Below are 26,866 nucleotides of genomic sequence, written 5' to 3'. Positions count from 1 at the left end.
ATTATAAATCTTTCTTTATAACATCTCTCTCTGTTACACACTCCACCCTCAGTATAAGACTCTCAATTAGAAAACTCTGTGTTACACTTCACCCTCAACAGAAAACTCCCCTCCTCTTTCCACAAAGTCCCGTGGAGTTGGTTCCTCCGACCCCTGAGTGGCGCTGTCCCCCGATTGCATTCGGTCCTCCAGCCATTAGAGAGCGCTGGTGGATCCTCCGACCGCCGAGTGACGCTGTCCCCCGATGCGATGTGGTCCTGCAGCCAGTGGAGGAGTCCTCCGAGTGCAGTGCCCCACCCCGCCACCTCCAGCGGCCGGAGGACCGAACAGCGGCTAAATCCGTGGGAGCGGGGGATGCAGGCCCACACCGCCACTTCAGCAGCCGCTCTGGCCTGATGGGGTCTTTCCGCGCACTCGGGGCCTTGCGCCGGGAATTTTACACGCGTTTTGTCCGCAGAAGGTTCAGTTTGTGCGGCAGGAGCCGCAGCCAGACCCAGACCGGGCCCAGAGCAGGAACCGCGAGCTCGGGTACGGGGCAGCCGGGGGTGATCGAGCTGGACAGGGCGGATGCCTGGGTGAGAAGAGCTGGGAGTCAATGAACTAAAACAACAAATAAGACAAATATTATAAAACGTAGAATGGAGCTGATAAAATCAGTATGCAAATAACATCTAAAAAAAACTGAAATGTTTAAGCTATATTTTATAATGAAACAAAAATACAAAACATTTTAAAAGTTAAATAAATACAAAATGCATCAAATTCATCGTGTAATTATCTGTATATGTGATATTGTGGGGATTTTATTGTTAAAGCGTGGTGTTTAAACTGTGATTTGAGGTAAGTGTGACCGTGACATGAGGTAAGTGTGACCCTGACATGATGTAAGTGTGACCGTGACATAGTGTGTGTGTTGTGTGACCTGTTACCAGCCAATTTCCCCCCTCCCCTGGCACAGGACATGCCAAAGCGTGACCGTGCTAGTATGCCAGGGAGTAGATGCAACGCTTTTTGGAAGCATGCAACCTTTAATATGTGGAAGGAAAGGAAGGACTTGCATTTATATAGCACCTTTTACCACCTTGGGATGCCCCGTAGTTGTCAGCTGTGGCTCAGTGGGTAGCACTCTCGCCTCTCAGAAGGTCTTGGGTTCAAGTACCCACTCTAGAGACTTCACAAAAGTCAAAAGCTGACACTCCAGTGTGGTACTGAGGGAGTGCTGCACTGTTGGAAGTGCTGTCTTTTGGATGAGATGTTAAACTGAGGCCTCGTCTTCCCTCTCGGGCTGTAAAAGATCCCATGGCACTATTTTGAAGGAGAGTAGGGGAGTCTTGGCTGATATTTATCCTCTAACCAACATCACAAAAACAGATTATCTGGTCATTATTACATTGCTGTTTGTGGGAGCTTGCTTTGTGAAAATTGCTGCGTTCCTTACTTTACAGCAGTGACTGCACTTCAAAAGTACTTCCTTGGCTGTCAAGCCCTTTGGGACATAGTGTGGTTGTGAAAGGTGCTATATAAATGCAAGTCTTTTTTTTCTTTCAAAGTACTTTACAGCCAATGAAGTACCTTTTGAAGTGCAGTCTGTTGTAATGTTGGAAACGCAGCAGCCAATTTTCACCCAGCAAGATCCCACAAATCATCTGTTTTTTTAGTGATGCCGGTTGAGGGATCCAGGGTAACAGGGAAAACTCCGCTACTGTTTTTCAGACTCATGTCTGCGAGATCTTTTGCATCCTGCTGAGAGAGCAGGCGGGTCCTTAGTTTAATGTCTCAATGGAAGGACGGAACGTCCAACAATGCTGCACTCCCTCAGCGCTGCACTGGGAGTATCAGTCTAGATTAGGAGGGGGACTGGCACCCACAACCTACTGACTTAGAAGGAGGATTAAAATAATGGATTTCACATAGTGTGCCTCAGAGTAAGTTGGATGATGTTGGTTTATAAGGGCAAGGAGTGCTCCTCTGTTTAATGCGCAGTTTTTTTTTGTTCATTCATGGGATCTGGATGTCATTGGCAAGGCCAGCATTTATTGCCCATTCCGAATTGCCCTTGACTGATTGACTGAGGTTGCTAGGGTATTTCAGAGGGCAGTTAAGTTCAACCACACTATTGTGGGTCTAGAGTCACATGTAGGCCAGACTGGGTAAGGACAGCAGATTTCCTTCCCGAAAGGATAATAGTAAACTAGATGGGTTTTTACAACAATCTGGCAGTTAGATGGTCACCATTACTGATACTTGCTTTTTATTTCAGATTTATTTAATTTCCCTAAGCTATTTGGTGGGGTTTGAACTGATGTCTCTGGATCAGTCCAGTAACAAAACCACTACACTGCCATACCTTGTGTGCATTTTGCAGCCCAGAGAAGGGATGAGGGGGTCAGTGATCCTGTAGAACAGCCCAGTGTTGGCTGGGCTAGAGTTAGTAGGACCCATCGTTAGTGGGACCAATAATTCAGAACTGCGCCAACAAAGACGAAGGAAATGTTGGATTGAGTAGTGGGTTTTCTGTCCGCGGCTCCCTGGTATGGTGCTGGGGCCAGTTCGATCCACTGCAAATTGGATCTGCACTGTGGCTGTATGTGCTGCTCTTTACATTTTTAATTTATGAAATGCCTGTTTTTTTTTTTGCAGATGCTCAGGAAGGCCCATGAAACAGGTATTTTTTTTTACCTTGTATATCATTTAAATTAATTTCATGTGATTGTTTTCTGGCAACCAAAAATATGAAACCTTCCTGCTCCAGTACACTTTAGAGTATTTTGCTTTGGAAACAGTGAGGAAAACTAATGTTATTGCAGTATCTTTGTCAAACTTCCCACTACGTAAAAAGGCGCATTTTCTTTAGTGCTGGTTAGTTTCTGAGCAGTAGGAACCAGGAGGGCCCCGGGCTCTGTGCCAAATCAGGATCAGTCGGGACAGGAATTGGGGTGCTAACCGCTAGTGCAATGTGCCCGCGGAACAAGAATAATCAGCTGGGTTTCCCTGGATCATGATCTGAGCAGCTCCTGCTGGGCAAGTGTTTTGTGTTTGGACCCTGGGCCAGGCTGGATTGGGCTTGGCTGCGATGCCCTTGTGGTTGAATAGCTGGCCCACGTGCGAAGGATGGCCAGATGTGGGAGGCACACGCAGGGGTTGTTCCCCAGGGAGAGTTGACACCTTCAGTGACGGAGGGAAGAATGAAAGGGGCAGGAGTTGAACTGTAGGATGCAATATTGTGACATTGCGCTGCTTCTCTTTTCCCTTAGGATTTCTCTCCTGGTTTCGGAATGGGCTGCTGGCAACTGGAGTGGGAGTGATATCCTACATGCAGAGTGACACAGGGAGAGAGGCGGCTTATGGTGAGTAACAGCACACCAAATGACTCCACCGTGTGCCCGTCCTTTACTTGTACACCTTCAAATGGCAACCATTCTACCCCCATGTCAGCTGAATTACATTGCAGCAGGTGCTAATGAAGATTTAGTTCCAAGCCTCTGAGCAATGTAAGACTCGGACTGTGGGCCGATCAACAACAATTTGCATTTATATTGCGCCTTTAATGTAGTGAAATGTACCAGGGTGCTTCAGAAGAGTGTTATCAAAGTTTTATATTAGGCCAGAGGAGCTAGATCAAAGAGGTAGGTTTTAAGGAGCATCTTAAAGGAGGAGAGAGAGAGGTTGAGGGGTTTAGGGAGGAAATTCCAGAGCTTCGGGCCCCAGGCAGCTGAAGGCACAGCCACCAGTAGTGGAGCGATTAAAATTGGGGATGCTGAAAAGACCGGAATTAGGGGAGTGCTGATATCTTGGAGGGTTGTGGGTCTGGAGGAGATTACAGAGATAGGGCGGGGTGAGGCCTTGGAGGGATTTGAAAACTAGGATGAGGATTTTACAATAAAGATGTTGCTTGACTGGGAGCCAATGTAAGTCAGCATGCACAGGGGCGATGGGTGTACAGGACTTGGTGTGAGTTGAACACGGGTAGCAAAGTTTTTGATCTCATGTTTACGGGGGGGCGGGGGGGGGGGGTAGAATATGGGAGACTAGCCAGGGGTGCGTTGGAATAGTCAAGTCTAGAGGTAACAAAGGCATGAATGAGGGTTTCAGCAGCAGATGAGCTGAGACAGGGGCGAAGTCGGGTGATGTTATGGAGGTGGAAATAGGCGGTCTTAGTGATGGTGCGAATATGTGGTTGGAAGCTCATTTCAGGATCAAATGTGACACCAAGGTTGCAAACAGACTGGCTTAATCTCAGACTGTTGCCAGGAGAGGGATGTGTCAATGGCTAGGAAATGGAGTTTAGAAGGGAACTGAAAACAATGGCTTCAGTCTTTCCAATATTTAATTGGAGTACATTTCTGCTGAGGAAATTGGATAAGCAGTCTGATAATTTAGCAACAATGGAGGAATTGAGAGAGGTGGTGGTAAGGTAGAGCTGGGTGCTGTCAGCATACAGTGAAAACTAACACTGTGCTATTGGATGACGTCGCTGAGGGGCAGCATGTAGATGAGAAATAGGAGGGGGCCAAGGGTAGGTGCGGGAGCAGGAAGAGAAACCATTGAAAGTGATTCTTTGACTATGATTAGATAGATAAGAATGAACCCAGTTGAGAGCAGTCCCACCCAGTTGGACGACAGTGGAGAGGTGTTGGAGGAGGACTGTGTGGTTAACTGTGTCATAGGCTGCAGGCAGGTCAAGAAGGACGAGGAGGGAAAGTTTACCTTTGTCACAGTCTCACACGATGTCATTTGTGACTTTGATAAGAGCTCTTTCTGTACTGCGGCAGGGGCAGAAACCTAATTGGAGGGATTCAGTAATGGCGTTCTGGGAATGGATTTGGGAGACGGCACAGAGTGGGCAGCGCAGTGGTTAGCACCGGAGCCTCACAGCTCCAGCGACCCGGGTTCAATTCTGGGTACTGCCTGTGTGGAGTTTGCAAGATCTCCCTGTGACTGCATGGGTTTCCGCCGGGTGCTCCGGTTTCCTCCCACAGCCAAAGACTTGCAGGTGATAGGTAAATTGGCCATTGTAAATTGCCCCTAGTGTAGGTAGGGGGTAGGGAATATGGGATTACTGTTCTTTCTTTCTTTTGGGCCTCCTTATCTCGAGAGACAATGGATACGCGCCTGGAGGTGGTCAGTGGTTTGTGAAGCAGCGCCTGGAGTGGCTATAAAGGCCAATTCTGGAGTGACAGGCTCTTCCACAGGTGCTGCAGAGAAATTTGTTTGTCGGGGCTGTTGCACAGTTGGCTCTCCCCTTGCGCCTCTGTCTTTTTTCCTGCCAACTACTAAGTCTCTTCGACTCGCCACAATTTAGCCCTGTCTTTATGGCTGCCCGCCAGCTCTGGCGAATGCTGGCAACTGACTCCCACGACTTGTGATCAATGTCACACGATTTCATGTCGCGTTTGCAGACGTCTTTATAACGGAGACATGGACGGCCGGTGGGTCTGATACCAGTGGCGAGCTCGCTGTACAATGTGTCTTTGGGGATCCTGCCATCTTCCATGCGGCTCACATGGCCAAGCCATCTCAAGCGCCGCTGACTCAGTAGTGTGTATAAGCTGGGGGTGTTGGCCGCTTCAAGGACTTCTGTGTTGGAGATATAGTCCTGCCACCTGATGCCAAGTATTCTCCGAAGGCAGCGAAGATGGAATGAATTGAGACGTCGCTCTTGGCTGGCATACGTTGTCCAGGCCTCGCTGCCGTAGAGCAAGGTACTGAGGACACAGGCCTGATACACTCGGACTTTTGTGTTCCGTGTCAGTGCGCCATTTTCCCACACTCTCTTGGCCAGTCTGGACATAGCAGTGGAAGCCTTACCCATGCGCTTGTTGATTTCTGCATCTAGAGACAGGTTACTGGTGATAGTTGAGCCTAGGTAGGTGAACTCTTGAACCACTTCCAGAGCGTGGTCGCCAATATTGATGGATGGAGCATTTCTGACATCCTGCCCCATGATGTTCGTTTTCTTGAGGCTGATGGTTAGGCCAAATTCATTGCAGGCAGACGCAAACCTGTCGATGAGACTCTGCAGGCATTCTTCAGTGTGAGATGTTAAAGCAGCATCGTCAGCAAAGAGGAGTTCTCTGATGAGGACTTTCCGTACTTTGGACTTCGCTCTTAGACGGGCAAGGTTGAACAACCTGCCCCCTGATCTTGTGTGGAGGAAAATTCCTTCTTCAGAGGATTTGAACGCATGTGAAAGCAGCAGGGAGAAGAAAATCCCAAAAAGTGTGGGTGCGAGAACACAGCCCTGTTTCACACCACTCAGGATAGGAAAGGGCTCTGATGAGGAGCCACCATGTTGAATTGTGCCTTTCATATTGTCATGGAATGAGGTGATGATACTTAGTAGCTTTGGTGGACATCCGATCTTTTCTAGTAGTCTGAAGAGACCACGTCTGCTGACGAGGTCAAAGGCTTTGGTGAGATCAATGAAAGCAATGTAGAGGGGCATCTGTTGTTCACGGCATTTCTCCTGTATCTGACGAAGGGAGAACAGCATGTCAATAGTCGATCTCTCTGCACGAAAGCCACACTGTGCCTCAGGGTAGACGCGCTCGGCCAGCTTCTGGAGCCTGTTCAGAGCGACTCGAGCAAAGACTTTCCCCACTATGCTGAGCAGGGAGATTCCACGGTAGTTGTTGCAGTCACCGCGGTCACCTTTGTTTTTATAGAGGGTGATGATGTTGGCATCGCGCATGTCCTGGGGTACTGCTCCCTCGTCCCAGCACAGGCATAGCAGTTCATGTAGTGCTGAGAGTATAGCAGGCTTGGCACTCTTGATTATTTCAGGGGTAATGCTGTCCTTCCCAGGGGCTTTTCCGCTGGCTAGGGAATCAATGGCATCACTGAGTTCCGATTTGGTTGGCTGTATGTCCAGCTCATCCATGACTGGTAGAGGCTGGGCTGCATTGAGGGCAGTCTCAGTGACAGCATTCTCCCTGGAGTACAGTTCTAGGTAGTGCTCAACCCAGCGGTCCATCTGTTTGCGTTGGTCAGTGATTATGTCCCCCGATTTAGATTTGAGGGGGGTGATCTTCTTGATGGTTGGCCCAAGAGCTCTCTTCATGCCATCATACATTCCTCTGATGTTTCCGGTGTCTGAGGCCAGCTGAATATGACTGCATAGGTGTTGCCAGTAGTCGTTTGCGCAACGCCTAGCTGTTCTTTGTGCAGTACTTCTGGCTGCTTTAAGTGCTGCGGATGTTAAATCGCTGGGGGCTTTCTTGTAGTTCAAAAGTGCAATGCGCTTAGCGGCTATGACAGGTTCCAGCTCTTCATTATGAGATTGAAACCAGTCTGCATTTCTCTTCGCACTTTTGCCGTAGGTGGTCAAAGCTGACTCATAGATGGCGTCTCTGATGTGGGCCCACTTGGTCTCAGCATCCCCTGTGGGAGTGTTTTGAAGGGCTGTTACAAGTGAATTTAGAAATTTTTGTAACAGCTGTGGGTGAGAAATTCTGCTCGTGTTGATGCGCGGGTGGCCCTTCTGCTTGGAATGATGCAACTTCTTTGGTCTGAGTCTAACCTTGCTGCACACCAGGGAGTGGTCGGTGTCGCAGTCCGCACTGTGGAAGCTGCGTGTGATTTGAACACTGTTTAAGGCGGCTCGCCTTGTGACAATGAGGTCTAGCTGGTGCCAACGACGTGATCTTGGGTGCCTCCATGAAACCTGGTGACAGGGTTTAGTGTGAAAGAACGAGTTGGTGATGCAGAGGTTATGATAGGTACACAACTCAAGCAGTCTCTGCCCGTTCTCATTCATCCTTCCAACGCCATAGCGCCCAAGGCAGGAGGGCCATGAGTCATGGTCGGCCCCAACCCTGGCATTAAAGTCCCCCAGCAGGAATAGGTGTTCGGTGTTGGGGATGCTGCTAATGATGTTATGGAGTTGTTCATAGAACTGGTCTTTAGCTTCAGGTGCGGAACAGAGTGTTGGAGCATAGATGCTGAGTAGGTGTACTGGACCAGAGGTGGTGAGCAGTCGGATGGACAGTATGCGTTCCGAGCCATTTGAGGGAGGCTCTATCATGCTGAGCAAGGAGTTTCTGATGGCGAAGCCCACTCCATGCTGTCTTGGTTCTTCAGGATCCCTGCCCTGCCAGAAGAAGGTGTAGTCTTGCTCTGCTAGAGAGCCACTCGCGGGGAGGCGAGTCTCCTGAAGTGCTGCAATGTCCACATTGAATCTACTGAGCTCGTTGTTAATGATGGCGGTCTTCCGAGAATCGTTGATTTGTGTAAGGTCTTCCGACAGGCCAGGACACATAGTTCTGACGTTCCAGCTTGCAAAGCGAAGGGCTGGTACCTTCTTTCCTTTTTTCATGTTGTTTGGTGCGGTGTATCAGTCCACCTTTCGGGCAATGACCCTGAGCTCCAAGCACCCATTGAAGCAGGCAGACTGTGGCGGGACAGAACCTTATTGACCGGGGGCTGCCCGGTTTGAGGCGGGCGGTAGCTGTCCAGTGAGGTGCAATGACCTCTCCCACCGACAAAGGCAACCCGTGGCGCCCAGTTTCTACGCCAATTTATCTGGACTTATAACCCGTAACTGCTGCCTTCCGTGTTGTTTCAGTCGCTGTGAGGCAACTATGGAGTGACCTCTCCATGGCGCATGCCTGGGCAAATTTATGGAGGTTGAGAGTTGCCCAGTCGTCAAAACCCCCCTCTCGGCCTTTCTGGTGGGGTCCAAAGGAGTGCAGGACACGACGTTTGGCACCAGTATGGCTGCAGGAACTGCCGGAAACATGCCAAAGGTGACACATGACCGCCTACGGGGTTCCGCTCCGGATTTTCTGTTAGGGTTTACTCCCTTAGCCTTGGTCTCTCCCGAGACGCCCACAAGGCAGTGGGGTTGTTGGGGCCCCTACACAGGTGTAGGATGGTGCCGGTGGGAGGAGGGGATGCAAGGGGGAGGGGTAGAGGGAGGGGGTGGGTGGGGGGGGGGTGCAGGGGAAGCGGGGTGAAGATGGTGCGAGGGGGGGGCGGGCTGGGACGGGGTTGTGAGGGGGTGAGCTGAGAGGGTGGAGCAGGGAAGGGGACGGGGGGTGGGGGGGGGGTGGAAGGGGGGTAAAGGGGGGGGGGGAGGGGGGGTGGAATCTGGTGCAGGCAAATAAGCCATTTCCTCAGTGCCCACCATCGACGTCCGGAAAGCTCATCCACGTCCCTCGGGAGGTGAAGCATCACTTGGCAGACCCAGAGGTGATTACATTTGCTAAGGGTTTTTTTTTTTGCAGTGGTTTAAATAAAGGCATGCAGCATTGCCGACTGTGCGCTGCAGATGCTCTCCGAGCCATCTCCCGCGGGCGCTTTGAAGTTGCGGCCGGGGGGGCCGTTCGTGGATGTTTTGGGTGTTCGGGGCACCTTTTCACAGGACTTCTCTCGGGTCCCGCAGCTCCTTCTTCACCTCAATGGACTTACCGCATGCCGTGGCTGCAGACACTCTGGACTGTGAAGACAGCAGGATCGGAGATTAAAAAAATTTACAGATTACTGTAGGGCTAGTATAAATGGGTGGTTGTTGGTCAGCACAGACTCGGTGGGCCGAAGGGCCTGTTTCAGTGCTGTATCTCTAAATAAATAAACACGTTCAAGGACTTTGGGGAGGAAAGAGAGGTTGGAGATGGGACTGTAGTTTGCAAGGATGGTGGGGCCAAAGGTTGGTTTTTTGAGGAGTGATGACGGAAGATTTAAAGGAGAGTGGGACAACACCTGAAGAGAGAGAACCATTAACGATATCGGCTAAGACGGGGACCAGGAAGGGAGGTTGGGGTGACTAGATTGCAAGCTGTCTACAGAAGGCCCCTTTTATGTTATGTCGAGGGGGCCTTTATTTCTCAGGCTCCCTTTATATACATTTTAAAAATAACTTTATTAAGAACGAATAAATAAAGAAAAACTTAAAATTAAAATTCACTTGCCCTGGGACTGTTTGATAAGTCAGTGTAGAGGGAGCTTTTGTGGGCTATTTTGGCTGCCTCATTCCTACCATAGTGAAGTACTTAACTGGGTATAAAGTGCTTTGGGACGACTTGAGGTTCTGAAAGTCAATATATAAATGCAAGCTCTTTATGATGCATTTATCCGCTGAGCTCTCACTGAGGGACTGTGCGTCAAACTCGTTAAATAAAGCAAACACTCCACTCTACTCAGCCGAAAGGGAAGGATTTTAAAGTTTTAGTTTGTCAGTGATCGCTTTGGAATGTTCTGAGGTTGTGAGAGATGCTGTACAAATACGCGCGCTTTTCTTCCACACACCATCCCACCCCCCTCGCCAGCTTTGTGCTTGTTGAGTTTTAAAGCCTCTGATCCTCCTGTCCCCTCTGTTCCCAGGATTCTTCATCCTCGGAGGAGTCTGCATCTCCTATGGGAGCGGCTCATATGTTGCTAACCTCTTCCTGCTGAGGAGGATGATGATGCTCTCTGTGCCGTCGGCGCTGTTGAGCGGGTTGGTGGTGGGGGCTGTGGCCCTGTTCTGGCTGTGCGCCGTCTCCCTTTACATCGGGCGATTAGAGGTGGAGATCATTCACGACGAGGAGTGTGAACACTGCAAATCAAAGGAGGACAACAGCAAATCGGACAAGTAACAAGGGCTGAAATGGAAAGAAAGGAGTCGGGTGTTTAAAGCCGGGTTTTGCATGTGTAGAAATCTGTATATATGTATTATGGGATGCACAGGATTTAAAGTTCCTACATTGCAGCAATTGCCGACATAGCAAAGGTACTTCATTGGCTGTCAAGCACTTTGGGACATCAGACATCATGAAAGGCGTTATATAAATACAAGTTCTTACTTCTACTTAATCACTGGGTTAAAAGGAAAAGGCAGTAATTTGAGAAGCATTCCGCATTCCTTTCCATTTTGTTTCTGCAATAGCTTGGTACGGTATGGAGGTGTACTGGCCTGGGAGGTTCCTTAATCAAAGTCGCCAGTCTGTTGAGTTAACCTGTCTCGGGTTGCTTAGCAAAAAGGACCCACTGCAATCCGAGGCTAAGGGGAAAAATAACCAAAATCCAACCTGGGTTCCTTTCCCCGATCATTATCCAGTGACCCCCTTCCCCCCCGGCTGTGACATGCGTGTATGACGGATGAGGAAAGGGTCGGGCTTGGCTGCTACCCCTTGCCATGGTCGAATAGCCTGCAGCTATGCCCTACCTGTGCTCCTGCGTGGGGGATAGCTGTTGGAGCAGGTGCTGGAGGGAGGCTGTGAGGCCAAATTCAGCAGGAGTTAGCACCTTCAGGAAAGGAATGGGGGAGGATATTGGGAATGAGCAAAGTCCAGTTTGCGATGGGTTGAAGGGCATCTTGTGCTGCATCGTTCTGTAGTTTTACTTCCTGCCAGTGGGTGGGAGTCTTTTATTGTTTGCTGCTCCTTTTTGTCCCCTGCTTGTGCAGTTCTCATTCAAAGCTTCAGTGTGCTAAAGGCTGCCTCCTATCTCTGATTATTTATCAGCGTCTCCTTGGGCTTGTAAGAACTTTGGAGCACAGCTCCCAAGGCTGGACACTTAACCTCGGAGCACTTTATGAACAGCATACGTTTTTCTGCCTTTCAAATCAAACGAATGAAATAAAATGTGGGTTTTAAAATGTCAAAGGTGTGCTTGTTATACGTGTGAAAGGTTGGTACGGGCGCAGTGTGAACGATCGATGGTTCCTCAGTTTTCATCAACAGCTTGAAGTTGCTGATTAAAGAGACAGGGTTTGAGTTTAGTCAGAAGGCAGTGACGTGTTTAGACTTTTGCAGGTAGATGTGCATATGCAAGTAGTCTACAGAACATACACAAAAATGTTTGGGGCTTCCAGTGCATCTTACGTAGTATATATGTGTAATATTTGATGCCACAAGTTAAAAATTCTCATTCTTGTTTTCAAATCCGTTCATGGCCTCGTCCCCCCCCCCCTCTTTCTTTTCCCCCCCCCAATCTCTGTAATCACCTCCAGCCCCACAGCCTTACAGGGTGTCATTGCTGTTCCAGTTCTGGTGTTTGCCACATCTTGATTTTAATTGCTCCACCAGTCATGCGTTCAGTTGTCTGAGCCCTAAAACTCTGGAATTCCCTCCCTAACCCTCTCCTCCTCTAAAACCTACCTCTTTGACCATGCTTTGGTCACCCAATGTCTCCTTATATGGCTCGGTGTCAAATTTTGTTTTCAATGCTGCTGTGAAGCGCCTTGGGACTTTGTATTGTGTTAAAGGTGCTATATAAATGCAAGTTGCTGTTATCAGTGTTGCAACATTGCTAAATCTGGTTATTATCTCTTTGTGGGAGCTTGCTGTGCATAAAGTGGCTGCTGTGTTTCCTACATTACAACAGTGACTACACTTCATTACGTGTGAAGCACTTTGGAGCATTCTGAGGAGGTAAAAGACACTAAAGAAATGCAAGTCACCAGGGTGGCACCTCGCGACTGCGTCTCTGCTGATTAAATTACTACTCTTAACTTTCTCCTTGAAGTGCTGTGGGACAAAGCAGAAACCACACAACAGATGTTAAATGAGGAGTCCACAGACGGGAGGAGTGTTGTTAGTTTGTATTTTTTGTTTTTGAACCTTGATCAAATCAAGTGATTTTTTTTGTCTTTTTTTTTCCCAGTTTAATGCCAGTCTGCCCTCACAGGTCAGACTGGCGACATCGAATGTTTAACATTTATACAGTTTACACAGGGGGGCAATGAAGTGCGTTGGAAATCGCACCTTTGACAAGTGCTTTAGAAACAGCTTACGTCTTACAAACAAAGTACAGTGAGAAGCAACAATGAGCCAGTCGGTGTGGATTAAACAGGCAGGCCGGCGTTTCAGTCTCTCCAATTCTCACTCAAGGAAACGTTTTCAGACAGACTTTCTCCTCCCCCCCCCCCCCCAAAAGGTGGCATCACTGTTTGTCAGGGGCTTGTGCTGACAGAATTCCAGTTGGATATGCCGTGGGCTCGCCCTTCCTCACTAGGCAATTATAGGGAAACCTACAATAAAATTCAATATGAGCACTGCATTCTTCCCCCCCAGTATCTGATTTTGCCCAGTCTAGATCCTAGGTGAGACATTTACGTACCAGTACAAATCGTACAGGGAGCATTTCCCTTATCCCATCTCTACATTTATGTTAGTTCCATGATAAGTAATGCCCTTGCCTAAAGGTGAGTAGCTGGAGATAAGATTCAGAGCAGCTCTGATCTAAGGGAACAGGCTCAAGGGGCTGAATGGCCTACGTTTCCTGTTCCTGAAGGTCCAGGCTCTGGCTGGGATACCATTGCAAGGTCACGGTCTGCTCTCTTCCCATCCCCCTTCATGCATCCCTCCAACCAAAGTGGCCATTCTTCAGGTTTGAGTCCAGACAGTGGGTGGCGTTGGGCTATTCGACTGTGAAGGGCGCCAAAGTCTGGAACACAAACCCGTCCTCACCACCCCCACCAAGCTCCCCCACTTTTCTGCGTGGAGAAGTCATCTTAAGGCGCGGGAAGGCCATCCACCTCTGCCCCAGCTGAGCACTGGTGGGCTGTGGCTAGGTGTACCCCCCACCCCACCAAATTAGGGTCCCCATTGAGGTCAGCTCACACCAGGAATCAAATAGCACATCACCTGTGCCTCTCAGTAACACCCTGAGCTGCACCCACAGAACAAACCAGGGTAGACACAGCTCCCGTATAGACTTGAAAACCACGATAACTATTTCTGTTTATATTTCCTACGCGCTAGTTTATCTTGCTCCAATTTTTTAAGACTGGAGGTTTGGAAAGGAATGTTGGGCAGCCCCGTCTGCACTGTCAGGTGGAACTAAAAGATCCCCTGGCACTCGTTTAAACAAGACCAGGAGAGTTCTTCCCAGTGTCCTGGGGTTCATATTTATCCCGCAACCAATGTTACGAAAACAATATCTGATGACTACCACATTGCTGTTTGTGGGATCTTGCTGTGCTCAACAGTGGCTGCTGTATTTCCTACATTATATCATGGACCACGCTTCCAAAAGTACTTCACTGGATGCAGAGATTTGAGATGTCCTGCGGTCACGCAAGGCACTATACAAATGCACGTTCATCCTTGTTTTCTTCTTAAGTCCTAAATCAAAATCCCAAGATCGAGGCAGATACAGAAATGGAATAGGGACCGCCCCATCCTGAATGACCACCCAAGTCTTCTCCCAGACTTCCTGCGCTGCATTTAATAGGCTTAAAGACAAAAAAGTAACGCGTGGATGTTGCTGTACTGCAGGAACTCAAAAGGTGGAAATGCTTTCTTGTAACAAAATATATATTTGTAATCACAATTTTAAAAAAATACTCATGAAAAATACATGACACCGAGCCATTTTGAAAAGCTGTTGTACCTTTACAAGCTTGTCTTAAGTGGACCCAGGTAGCTACCTGGTTGCACACACCAATGAGCCCAATGGCAGTCAAGGATCAAAGGTGAAAGGTAAAAAAAAGAATGCCGTGGGGGGAGAGCTGGAATATAGGAGTGTAGGCTCTGTAACGCTCATCAACTGAGGCGGAGGTGGTGAGAAGCCTACACCTTCTCCTGTCAAGTTTAACCATCAGCTGAGGTGGGACATTGTATTCACAACAGGCCAAGGGTTGCCAACTCATTCCTGGCGATTTCATCATTATAGAATCACAGAATCATTACAGTGCAGAACGAGGTCATTCGGCCCATCATGTCTGCACCTGCTCTCCGAAAGAGCAATTCCCTCAGTTCCATTCCCCCTGCCTTCTCCCCGTAACCCTGCACATTCTGCCTTTTCATATAACTGTCCAATTCCATTTTGAATGCTTCAATTGAACCTGCCTCCTCCACGTTCTCAGGCAGCACAATCCAGACCTTAACCACTCGCTGCGTGAAAAAGTTTTTCCTCAAGTCACATTTGCTTCTCTTACCAAATACTTTAAATCTGCGCCCTCTTGTTCTCGAGCCTTTCACGAGTGGGAACAGTTTCTATCTACTCTGCCCAGACCCCTCATGATTTTGAATATCTCTTCTCAAATCAACATGACATCGTTGCTCAGCCCCCCCCCCACACGCACCACCTTGCGCTCCTAACCATTGGTCATCCAACCTGTCTATTCATGTGGTACAATACTTCTCTGCAAATCACAAAGCGAACAGACGCCTCATTGTGCGATCAGATGATTCTTGAGTCTCAGTCAAACATACTTTTATTTCTCAACTTCCAACATTGGGGTGGCACAGTGGTTAGCACCGCAGCCTCACCGCTCCGGGGACCCGGGTTCAATTCTGGGTACTGCCTGTGCGGAGTTTGCAAGTTCTCCCTGTGACTGTGTGGGTTTTCACTGGATGCTCCGGTTTCCTCCCACAGCCAAAGACTTCCAGGTTGATAGGGAATATGGGATTACTGCAGGGTTAGTATAAAATGGGTGGTTGTTGGTCGGCACAGACTCGGTGGGCCGAAGTGCCTGTTTCAGTGCTGTATCTCTAAAAAAAAATAAACAGAAGTGTTGAAAGGAAATGTTTTTGTTTAAATGCCTACCCTCCCCCCTTCTGGGTTTTGTAGTGTCCTGGAAATGGGCCTCACAATTCCTGGAGACTCCAGGACAATCCTGGAGTGGTTGACAACTCTACTCAGGCCAGGGAAAAGGGGTGGTGGAGAAGAGAGGAATCGCAGTACAAAGTCATTGAGCCGTGCAGGCAAATACACATCTTACAGAGGGCTGTTGGGGGGTTGGGGTTGGAGGGGAGGCGCAGGAGATACCAGCTAGACTGGAAGGGAATGTTTAGGGACCCAGTACAGAACCTTGCTGGACGGGTTTGCAAGCGCGAGGTGGCACCACAGCGCTGATGTGCCAACTCTCCTGACCCGTGTGTGTCTCTTACAGAGAGGCTGTGCTGCGGGTGGGGGCAGGGTTGCCGCTTTGGAGAATTAAGCACTTCACTTCCCCTCAGGAGACCTCTCTGTTACACCATCAAAAACAACAACAATAGGCATTTATATGGAGCCTTTAACATTGTAAAACATTCCAAAGGCACTCCAGAAGGGCATTTTCAATTAAATTTTGACACTGAGCCACAGACGAAGATAAGTGACAAAAAACTTGGGCATGGAAGTAGATTTTAAGGAGCATCTCAAAGGAGGTGGAGACTGGGAGGGGTTCAAGGAAGGTTTTCCAGAATTTAGGACCTCGGCAGGTGAAGGCATAGTCACGAATGGTGGAGCAATGAAAATTGGGGTGCAGAATTGGAGGAGGCAGTGTCAGTCTGAGAGACCTTCCCAGCAGGATTCTGTCCATGGGAGAGAAATCCCTTCTTTGTTACAAATTTACAAACAAGAATTAGATTCGATATAACTCTTACAACATCGCTGCCACGTCTACTCGCCAGGGAACACTCGAGCTTCCAGGGATTAAGCTTTGCAACCATGTTGTCGTAACCTTCGAAGACTTAAAACAGTCAGCCCTTGGAGTGAACTTCAAGTCAATGGGAGGGTAAGTTTTAAAAATATATATTAATTTTTGGGATGTGATAAAGTTGTATTCACTGGCCAGTGCTAGTTGCCCTGAATATAGGAGCAGGAGTAGGCCATTCAGCCCATCGCCCCTGCTCTGTCATTGAATACGATCATGGCTGATCATCCATTTCAATGCCTTTTTCCCACACTATCCTTTTATGTCATTGGTATTTAGAAATCGGGTCAATCTCTGTTTTAAACATACTCAATGGCTGAGCTTCCACAGCTCTCTGGGGTAGAGAATTCCAAAGATTCACAACCCTCTGAGTAAAGAAATTTCTTCTCATCTCTGTCCTAAGTGGCTTCCCCCTTACCTTGAAATTGTGTCCCCTGGTTCTAGACTCCCCAACCAGGGGAAACATCTTACCTGCATCTACCCTGTCTCTCCCTTTAAGTATTTTGTAGGTTTTAAAGAGATGACCTCTCATTCTTCGAAACTCTGGAGAATACAGGCCCAGTTTCCCCAGTCTCTCTTCATAGGACAGTCCCACCATCCCAGGAACAAATCTGAGTTGGTGTGGGACTGGATTCATGTTTAGGCCAAGTCAAGTTTACTTCTGTAAAGAACGAGTGAACTATCCGCCAGCTTAATGGTCACTTTTACTGATACTTCGAGCTTTTTAAAACTGAATTCAAAAACTATCATAGAGGGATTGGAACTCATGTTCATTGTGGATTACTCGTCCAGTAACATAACCAATACACTATCACGCCCATAAACCATACAGCTCCCTCATTTCTAAATCAGTCACACCTATTTCAAGTATTTAAACATGAACAAAAATTAATTAAAATAGGTTTAACCTTGGTTGAAATTTATAAACTGATTAAAAGAGTTCAAACTGTGTCTGTCTTGGGAGAGGGTGAGGGCAGATAATGGAGTCTGCTGAAGGGTCCAGGAATAGAGGTCAGATCCAAGTGAACGCTCTGTCCTCGATCCTGTAATTCAAAGTCGAGGCAAGACCGCAATGCTCCAGTTATTATTAACAAGTCACACTGGTTTACGATGAGACGTAGTGAGCTGCACTCTTTCCGAGCCAGACAGTGGTGGGTTCAAATCCCACTCCATCGTCTTCAGCACGCAACCTAGGCGGTTGCCCCAGTGCTCGTACCGAGGGAGGTACCATTTCTCAGATGAGATGTTAAATCTCTCAGGTGGACGTAAGAGACACCACGGCGCCATTTCGAAGAGTGGACTGACCTGGCCAATGTTTATCCCGAAACCAACATCACCAAAATCTGGTCATTATCTCATTGCTGTTTGTGGGAGCTTGCTGTGCGCACATTGGCTGCTGCATTTCTTTCATTACAACAGTGACTACACTTTAGAATGGGGTTGTAGAGTGCTTCGGAACATCCTGAGACAGTGAAAGGCGCTACATAAATGCAAGTTGTTTATTTATCATTAATGCAATATTGGAAGAAAGCTGGGATTGTTCCCACTCCGCTGCAGCTAGCTCTAGTGGTGCCCCAGGTCCGCATAAGTTAGAGTATTGTGTCCAGTTCTGGTCACCACTCTTTTAAAAAGATGTGAGGGTCCTTGAGAGGGGGCAGAGGAGATTTACCAGAATGGTTCCAGGGATGAGGGATTTTAGCTACAAGGTTAGGCTGGAGAAGCTGGGGTCGTTCTCCTTGGGCAAAGGAGATCGATAAGAGGTGTACAAGATTACGACATGTTTCGATAAGGTAGACAAAGAAAAGCTGCTCTCATTAGCTGATGGTACAAGGACAAGGGGACATCAAGCTAAAGGTTTTTGGCAAGAGATGCAGGGGCGAAAGTGAGGAAGATGTTTTTTTACACAGCGAGTGGTAATGACCTGGAACTCGCTTCCTATGAGGGTGGCGGACGCGGAGATGATTAATGACTTCAAAAGATAATTGGATGGGCACTTGAGAGAAATAAACTTATGGGGTGGGGGGGGGGGGGGGGGGGAATGGAACTGAATGGATCGTTCTACAGCGAGCCGGCATGGAATTGATGGGCCGAATGGACCATTTCTGTGCTATAATGACTCTATAAGCAACCAGAGGCTCCAGTAATTCATGCTGGTTATAACAGTTGCACTTTGGAGGTCCCCAAGACTCGTCACTTGCAGCAGATAAGAAGCTCCCAAGCAGTTAGAAATAAAAGTAATGTTAAAATTAAAACAGAAAAAGAGTGCAAATTGGAAAGAACGGAAAGCAATATAAGATGAGAAGACATATACAGTATTTCTTGAAGAGCTTACAATATTCATACAGGATTAATATCACAGAAGTAAGCTATTCCTGACACTGAATAGCGTTATTACTGCAATATTCTAGCTTGTTTCAGTCACTTTGAGCCAGAGAGGCTGCACATTTCCTGGACACTTGCCGTCTGAGGGTTAAACCCTTGCAGTCGGAAATAACGTGTGCAATACCCACCATCTGCTGGCGCAAAGTGTGCACTGCAACTTATTGTTAGACAAAACTTTAAAAGCTGATCATCTTCCAGAGAAACACACTTCCACATCTTAAAATTCATAATTGTTTCTCAATCTGTGTGAAACTATCTCTTAACTAATGTAACACTTCTCAGCTAGTCGGGGGGGGGGGGGGTGGGGGGGGCGTTGTTACGAATAGTTCAGCATAAAAATATTTGGTTCCACTACTGCAGTCAAATAGGTAGCGTGAGCTGTGCTATTACAGCTGGCCTTTACAGGGGATTAAAAATTCCCAGCACCCTTCTTTTGTCTCTAGCCTGCATTTGCACCTCTCATCCCTGGTACCGTCCTTGCACCTCACTATTTCTGCAAGCATGGCTATTTGCCAAAATTAATCCACACCTTAGTGTTCATTATTGCTGTTACAAGATGCCTCAGACCAACGAACATTGAGTTGTAAAAAAAAAGTCACGAAAGAAAAGCAAATTCCTATGGAGCGCAATTATACAGTCCAACAACGCATACCTTTCGGCTAATCACAGTTCCAGAGAAAAACCATGGCTTCATAAGCTGCGTTTGCACCAGGTCCATTTTGAGTGTCACCCGTGCTCTCACCTCGGAGTCAGGAGGTTGTGGATTCAAGTCCCACTCCAGGGACTTGAGCCACATAATCTAAGATGACACTCCCAGTGCCAGTACTGAGGGAGCGCTGCACTCTCAGAGGTGCCTTCTTTCAGATGAGACATTAAACCGAGGCCCACGTCTATCGGGTGTAAATGATCGCATGGCCTTGTTCAAAGAAAAGCAGGGCTTTCTCCCGTATTTATCCTTCAAACAACATATGTAATTATCTGGTCACTTCTTTCATTTGTGGGAGCTTGCTGTGCACAAATTGGCTGCCGCATTTCTCACAACAGTGGTTACACTTCAAAATTACCTCATTGCTTGTAAAGCGCTTTGGGGTGTCCTGAGGTGGTGAAACGCGCGATATAAATGCAAGTCCTTTCTATGTGTTTGTTCTTCTTTAGAAAGGCGGAAAGTGCTCTAAATGATCTATTCAAACCTTAACCCAGTCAGGAGTTACTGCTCTGTATTTCAACGCATAAATCTTGAGAATAACATGCAGTCTTAGACCCTCCAAACACTTGAGATTGTATCAAAATCAAGGGCACCCACCCACTTCCACCTCCCCGTCAATGGGTGAAGGCACCAATGAATATTATACAGCGATCCCAATCTTGCATTGAGTTAGCTGACCATAGGCACGGCAGTAGCAAGGGAACTGCAATTGGTGATGCCCCTAATGGTCAAAAAGCCCATGTTAACTGTGCCATCTGGTTTTGTTTCTAAAGTGTATTGACTACAGGCATGGAGCAAATATCATCATTCCAAATTTACAAGGTCTGTTTTTTTGGCAGAGATTGGATAAAGATGTACAGGTTTGACAAGGAACAGTTAAGAATCTGGACAAAGGTTAAAGTTCATACGGCAGCCACTACGCCTGCTTTCCTCACTGTTGAGTTGTGACCCGGGTTCATCCGTCGCTCGTTAAATTCGAGATTTTACAAATTAACAATACCAATGAAGAGCAATTTCCCACCTTTTAGACAATTTCTTCGGGTTACAGATTAGATACAGAGATTAGCTCCCTCTACACTGTCCCCATCAAACACTCCCAGGGCAGGTACAGCACGGGGGTTAGATACAGAGTAAAGCTCCCTCTACACTGTCCCCATCAAACACTCCCAGGGCAGGTACAGCACGGGGGTTAGATACAGAGTAAAGCTCCCTCTACACTGTCCCCATCAAACACTCCCAGGGCAGGTACAGCACGGGGGTTAGATACAGAGTAAAGCTCCCTCTACACTGTCCCCATCAAACACTCCCAGGGCAGGTACAGCACGGGGGTTAGATACAGAGTAAAGCTCCCTCTACACTGTCCCCATCAAACACGCCCAGGGCAGGTACAGCACGAGTTACAATAAAGGCCTCCCTCAACAAATAATATATAAAAGTGGCCTGGGGTATAAATAAGAACATAAGAAATAGGAGCAGGAGTAGGCCATTTGGCCCCTCAAACCTGCCCTGCCTTTCAATAAGATCATGACTGATCTGTCCCAGACCTCAACTCCTCTTTTGTGCCAGCTCCTCATAGCCCTCATCTCCCCAATATCTCAAAAATCTATCTACCTTCTCTTTAAATACTTTCAGTGATCTAGCCTCCACAACTCTCTGGGGTAGAAATTCCAGACATTCACTACCCTCTGAGAGAAGAAATTCCTTCGCATCTCAGTTTTAAATGAGTGTCTCCTTATTCTGTAACTATGTCCCCTAGTTTGAGATTCCTCCACTAGTGGAAACATCTTCTCAACATTTACCCTGTCAAGCCCCCTCAGAATCTTGTACGTTTCAATAAGATCACCCCTCATTCTTCTAAACTCTAATGAATGGAGGCCTAACCTGTTTAGCCGTTCTTGATAAGTCAACGCCTTCATCCCAGGAATCAGCCTAGTGAATCTCTTTTGAACTGCCTCCAATGCCAGTATATCCTTTCTTAAATACGGGGACCAAAACTGTACGCAGTACTCCAGGTGCGGCCTCACCAACCCCCTGTACAGTTGTAACAAGACTTCCCTATTTTTAAACTCCAACCCCCTCGCAATAAAGGCCAAAATTCCATTTGCCGCCTTAATTACTTTCTGCACCTGCATGCTAACTTTTTGTGTTTCAAGTACAAGAACACCCAGATCCCTCTGTGCTGCACTTTTTTGGAGTCTCTCCATTTAAATAATAATCTGCCTTTTGATTCTTCCTTCCAAAGTGCATGACCTCACACTTCCCTACGTTAAACTCCATCTGCCAAGTTTTTGCCCACTCACTCAACCTATCTATATCCCCTTGCAGATTCCTTATGTCCTCATCACAACATGCCCTCCCACCTTTTTCTGTATCATCAGCAAATTGGGATATATTAAAGGCTTTCTTCAAAAAAAGAGAAAAAAAAAAACAGGTTGGCTGGAGAGTTTGGAGCACTTCCTGTGTGCAATTAGGCAAAACAGCTGCACCTGAGCAGGCTGGTGGGAGCTGCAACTGGAGAGGAGAGAGCAGAGTGGAGAGAGTTGCAACGTACAACTTCAACTGTGGAACTGTTCCTAGTTGGGAAAATAAAAACAGCTTAGACACAGAGTAAAGCTCCCTCTACACTGCCCCATCGAACACTCCCAGGGCAGGTACAGCACGGGGTTAGATACAGAGTAAAGCTCCCTCTACACTGACCCATCAGATAATCCCAGAGCAGGCAGCATGGGTTAGATGCACAGGAAAGGTCCTTCTGAAATGCCTCAAGCACTTGCCTTAACCCCAACCCTGGAGCAGCTCCTCCACTCACTCGAGCTCTCTCACCAGTGCCTTCACCTCCCAATACAACATGCAGAGTTCCCATTCCTCAAACCAGCCACCAGCCATCATTACAGCCTCAATGGGTAGGTGAGAGAGCGAGAGATAAGGGAGAATGGAATACCATAACCTCAATCGAATGAATCCACATTAACAATGTTCCAATGTATGTTCTTAAAAGATGCTCAATGCTCCTTCACTAATTGCCAGTCTGGTGTTGAGGCTGCATCTCACATTGGGTGCATAACTGGTTGGAAGAGAGCTGCTGGACCAGGGTGAGAGTTTGGTCAATATTGTTTCCTGGACAGACTGCCCCATGGCTCCAACAAGCTGGTTCCTGCAACTGACTCTCCACAGCAAGGGACACAAATACTCTCTAATAATAAAAGCAAAATACCGCAGCTGCTGGAAATCTGAAACAAAAACAAAAAGGGCTGGAAATACTCAGCAGGTCTGGCAGTGTCTGTGGCGAGACAAACAGAGTTAACATTCCAGGTCAGTGACCCTTCATCAGAGCCCACCACCGACCTGAAACATTAACTCTGCTTCCAGCACTTTTTGTTTTTGCTACTAATTACTCTCTGACGGGTTAATAAGTTACCCTCACACGTCAGTACGATGACCCTTATTCCCAGCCCCCACCCTCAATCTTTCCTAAAACCAGTAATTCACACTGGAATTTGACACCTTGCCCAGGTGCCTGTGCTTAATGGGTGAACCCCCTCCTGCATTGCCACCGCGCACCACCCCCGCGAGGGTCCTGAATCCAATTGTAACAACCCTGACAGAGACCTGGCAATTCAGCACAGGCTGAAGGCGAAATCTAGGACCCCCTACTGCCCCATGCCTTGCATGAATCGATATCAGATTGTGAATTGAGCCAGGGAGCTCCAATCCAATGGCGCCAATCTTCATGAATTCACGACAATCAAAAAAGAAAAAAAAACACCAATTAAAATCAGCTGCCTCTTCTCTGGCCACTGGGGGGGGAAAAGGACACCTGCAGAAATTGAGGGGCTCGTGGCATTGCGCTGAGTGCTTCGCACCACTGCTGCCCGGGTCACGATGGGCCCGCTGCACCCACATGGATTAACGTGGAAAGTGAGCGGCCTGGAGTCACACCTGACATTTTCAACCTATTTCCCTCCTTTACTGCCGTGCCCCTCTCCCCTGCCTACACCCCCACTTCCTTTCCCAAGGATTAATACTTACTGGTTAGGGAGTATAATGTGCACGGGAATAATGACCCTGTGTTATAGACGTGGTATATTCCCCGAAACAGGAACTGGTCTGTCTCAAAAACGTCTCAAATACCAATTACCAATCAGAAAAGATACTGGCCCCTTTTACGCATCCTGATCCGGCCTGATTTGTAAATCCTTCCATCCATCCAAAGTAAACTTTTCTTTTGTTTCAATTTTCCTTTTTACAAATGTTACCGACTGACTGTACATTATACACAGAGCAGGCCCAAGTGGACAATGACCGTGCGAAGCTCAGGCCACAGGCCCAATGGACAATGACCAGATAGGCTCGGGCGACAGGCCCAAGTGAACAATGACCGGACGAGACTCAGGCGACAGGTCCAGGTGGACAATGACTGGTCAAGGCTCAGGCCACAGACCCAAGAGGACAACAAGTGGGCGAGGGTCAGACCCAAGTGGACGACGAGTGGGTGAGGTTTGAGGACACACAGGCCCGACAGGTCTGCTACAAGTTTTGCTTTGTCTCTCTCTCTCCCTGTGACTGTCAGTTTTGTGCCGTTACTTTGCTCCAGGATTGAACAGCGTTGGGAGGATGAGATTGTGAGGTGAGAGACTTACATCCTGGACAATGACACACCTGCCCCATCCCACCCTAAATCCCAATTCCACCCTTTCTCGGGCAGCCAGATGTCATGGAAGTGATGACAACCGTTGATGATCCGTCCAGTTTGTTACGATGCCGCAGACTTCCATCCATCTGTGATGGGACTCTCTTACACCGAGAGCAATGAAAATAAGTGCTTCCACTCAATGGGATTCGAGGAGATTGGTTAAAAAAAAGTTAAAATTAAAAAAAACGAGGTCCATTGTCTCAAAAGCAAATACCGGTCAACAGCCAGGAGACTAGTTTTAAGAATGTGGAGATTCTCCGTTCCCGCCCTCGCTTAGGAGACGCTGCTCGGACTGTGGAGGCCAAAGGTCAGTCTTCCTTGCGTTCCAGAGTCTGCGGGGCATGGATGCTGCCCGTGTTCATAGGGAAGGGAAGGGTAGATAACAGAGCTTCGGCTGTTGTGAAGACGCTTCCCGCCGGTACCTGGGTCAGGCCCGCTGCGCCAACGGGACTGGCGAAGGGCCCCGCCATGTTGAGCCGCTGGACGTGATGGTAGATCATCTCTACTTGGGTTTTGGAGTCGGCCCCGAAGCTCGAGGCGTTCAGGTCCACAAAGTTGATGGTGTGGGCAGCGGCTGGCAGCAGGTTGCCCTGCATGGCCAAGGTGACGTCTGCCGGGGCGTAGCGGATGGTGCTGGTGGTGTAGAGGCTCTGTGGGGTGGTGGCGATAGAGGAGGGGTTGACCCCACCCATGGGATGGACCAGTGGCAGCACCACGTTGCCCGCGTGCAGCCGCTGCACCATCTCCAGCTCGCTGGCGTACACCACTGGCGCCGAATGGGCCTTGTCGTCGCGGGGGGAGCCCGAGAGCGGGGGCGAGAGGGCATCCGAAGAGCCCCCGAGTACTGCCCGGGGGGAGGCACTGAAGGGGGTCTTCTGGCCACTGCTGGCATCAGCGCCTGGAGGGGTCAGGACGGAGTCGGGGATGGCGACATGGAGGGCAGCGCCCGTCTGCGCGGGGTGAAAGGGCTCCAAGGTCGAGGCCTTGGCCAAGCGGTAGGGCAGCTCACTCCTCATGACCTCCCGGTTAGGCGGGTAGTTCCAGATAGTGCTGTTGTTGTCAAAGTTGATGGGCTGGATGACCTCAGTCTTAATCTTAAGAGGCGAGATGCGGTCAGACGCGGAATTAGACTGGACCCGCGCTCCGCCACCAAAGTCGGAAGCGCCGGGACTTGGGGAGTCCGAAGACTTGGCTCGCGCGGCTGAGCTGTCCCGGGGCCTTTTCTTCCGCTTCAGGTACTGGTGCTTGCTGGGCAGCCCGCCGCCGCTCTCGTCCTCCGAGCTGTCCGTGTCACCGTCACCGCCGCTGGGGGTGGAGCCTCTCGGCTCGCGACCCGGCCGGCCCTCGCCATGACCCTCGACCTTCATCCGCTTGACCTTTGACAGGACGAAGCTCTTCCGGCCGGCGCTCAGCCCCTCGCTGTCTGAGTCGTCGGGGAGGCTGGAGTCGCTGTCGTCCTTGGCCGACGTCATCCCCTCTTCCGACTGGCTCCCGGATCGCTTCCAGTTCTCCGACCGGGATCCAGCGACCTTCTCATAATTGCCTCGCTTGCCCATGTCTTTTGGATTGTCCCTTTCTGCAACAAAAATAGAGGGCACAGAGAAAGAAAAAGATAGATCAACCTGGGAGAAAAATGAACGTGGCAAAAACAACACACAGAAACAGGCCATTCGGCCCAACTGATCTAGGCCAGCATTTAAGCTCCACACGAGCCTCCCCTCACCCTCTTTATCTCACCCTATGGGCTGGATCTTGTTCTCTGCCCAACGTTGGGTTTCGTGGCGGGGGGAGGGGGTTTGGGGGGGGTGCCGTAGAATCGGAATGGCAGCCACCAGGGAGCCTGACGCTGGGATTGTCTGTTCCGATCTTCCCAGGGATTGGTGTAGCTCTGTGGGGGCACTTGCGCTGCTCTGCGACGGGACCCTACTTTAAATATGATAAGTACCTCTTTGCATCTGTTTGAATGTAATTTGCTGCGATTTTACCATCCGTTCCCAAGCTGGAGCCCGACTTGTGGCACGCGCGTGCCTTCACTTTCCCGTCCATGAGAAGCCATCAAGATGGGGAAAGGGGCAACTCTGCATTGTGTTGAACTGTTTGCAGAGCTGGCAGCCGTTCACTGACAGGACTACAAAATCCAGCCCCATCAGTGTAACCTTCTAATCCTTTCTCCCTCGTATGCTAATCCCCTTAAATGCATCTATGCTATTCGCCTCAACCACTCCTCGTGGTAGTGAGTTCTACATTCTCACCACTCTCCGGGTGAAGAGGTTTCTCCTGAATTCCCTATTGGATTTACCAGTGACCATCTTATATTCCACCATCACCACTGAAAATTCACTGGTTCCCCCTGGCCTTGGCTTGTAACCCTGAGCATGCGGACCCTCACCTGTTTCTCTCTGCTCAGATGCTGTTTGACCTGCTGAGTATTTCCAGCATTTTCAGAATTCCAGCATCGGCAGTATTTTGGCTTTTGTCTAATTTTAAGGTGGTGCCCCCTTGTTCTGGACTGCCCCCCCCCCCCACCACCCCCTCCAACCAGAGGAAATAGTTTCTCTCTATCCCGAACCTATCAAATTCTTCAAACAGCTTAAATACCTCAATTAGATCTCTCATAATCTTTGATACTTAAGATAACGCAAGTCTAGCCTCTGCAACCTGTCCTCAAAAATAGTAACATAGGAGCAGGAGTGGGCCATTCAGCCCATCGAGCCTGCTTCGTCATTCATTTAGATCATGGCTG

The 26,866-nt window shown here is 48.7% G+C and overlaps 2 protein-coding genes across 5 annotated transcripts in view; one reads left to right on the top strand and one right to left on the bottom strand.

Moving 5' to 3' along the window:
• The first annotated feature begins 292 nt into the window (after positions 1–292).
• Positions 293–11,582, top strand: tmem160 (transmembrane protein 160). The gene is made up of 4 exons (XM_068019027.1): positions 293–575; positions 2,641–2,665; positions 3,255–3,347; positions 10,321–11,582. The coding sequence occupies exons 1-4, from the start codon at positions 396–398 to the stop codon at positions 10,572–10,574; spliced, it is 552 nt and encodes a 183-aa protein (XP_067875128.1). The 5' UTR covers positions 293–395; the 3' UTR covers positions 10,575–11,582.
• An 826-nt stretch (positions 11,583–12,408) lies between these two features.
• LOC137353065 (neuronal PAS domain-containing protein 3-like) overlaps positions 12,409–26,866 on the bottom strand; it is a 368,847-nt gene continuing 354,389 nt past the window's right edge. For all 4 annotated transcript variants that reach the window (XM_068019024.1, XM_068019023.1, XM_068019025.1 and 1 more), the window contains one exon: positions 12,409–25,699. In XM_068019024.1, the coding sequence (XP_067875125.1) occupies positions 24,432–25,699 (1,268 nt within the window). In that variant the 3' untranslated portion in view covers positions 12,409–24,431. The remainder of the gene's footprint in view (positions 25,700–26,866) is intronic.

This window comes from Heterodontus francisci, chromosome 40, assembly GCF_036365525.1.
Source record: "Heterodontus francisci isolate sHetFra1 chromosome 40, sHetFra1.hap1, whole genome shotgun sequence".
NCBI lineage: Eukaryota > Metazoa > Chordata > Chondrichthyes > Heterodontiformes > Heterodontidae > Heterodontus > Heterodontus francisci.
The sequence above is the reverse complement of the archived record's forward strand: the minus strand, read 5'-3'. Positions and strand labels throughout refer to the sequence as shown.

What these genes read in the sequence shown, in the direction of transcription:
- tmem160 (XM_068019027.1), top strand. Translation starts at nt 396, where the DNA reads ATGGGGTCTTTCCGCGCACTCGGGGCCTTGCGCCGGGAATTTTACACG. An exon ending in TGGACAGGGCGGATGCCTGG is followed by an intron (nt 576 to 2,640) that starts GTGAGAAGAGCT and finishes TTTTTTTTGCAG; the next exon opens with ATGCTCAGGAAGGCCCATGA. An exon ending in CAGGAAGGCCCATGAAACAG is followed by an intron (nt 2,666 to 3,254) that starts GTATTTTTTTTT and finishes CTTTTCCCTTAG; the next exon opens with GATTTCTCTCCTGGTTTCGG.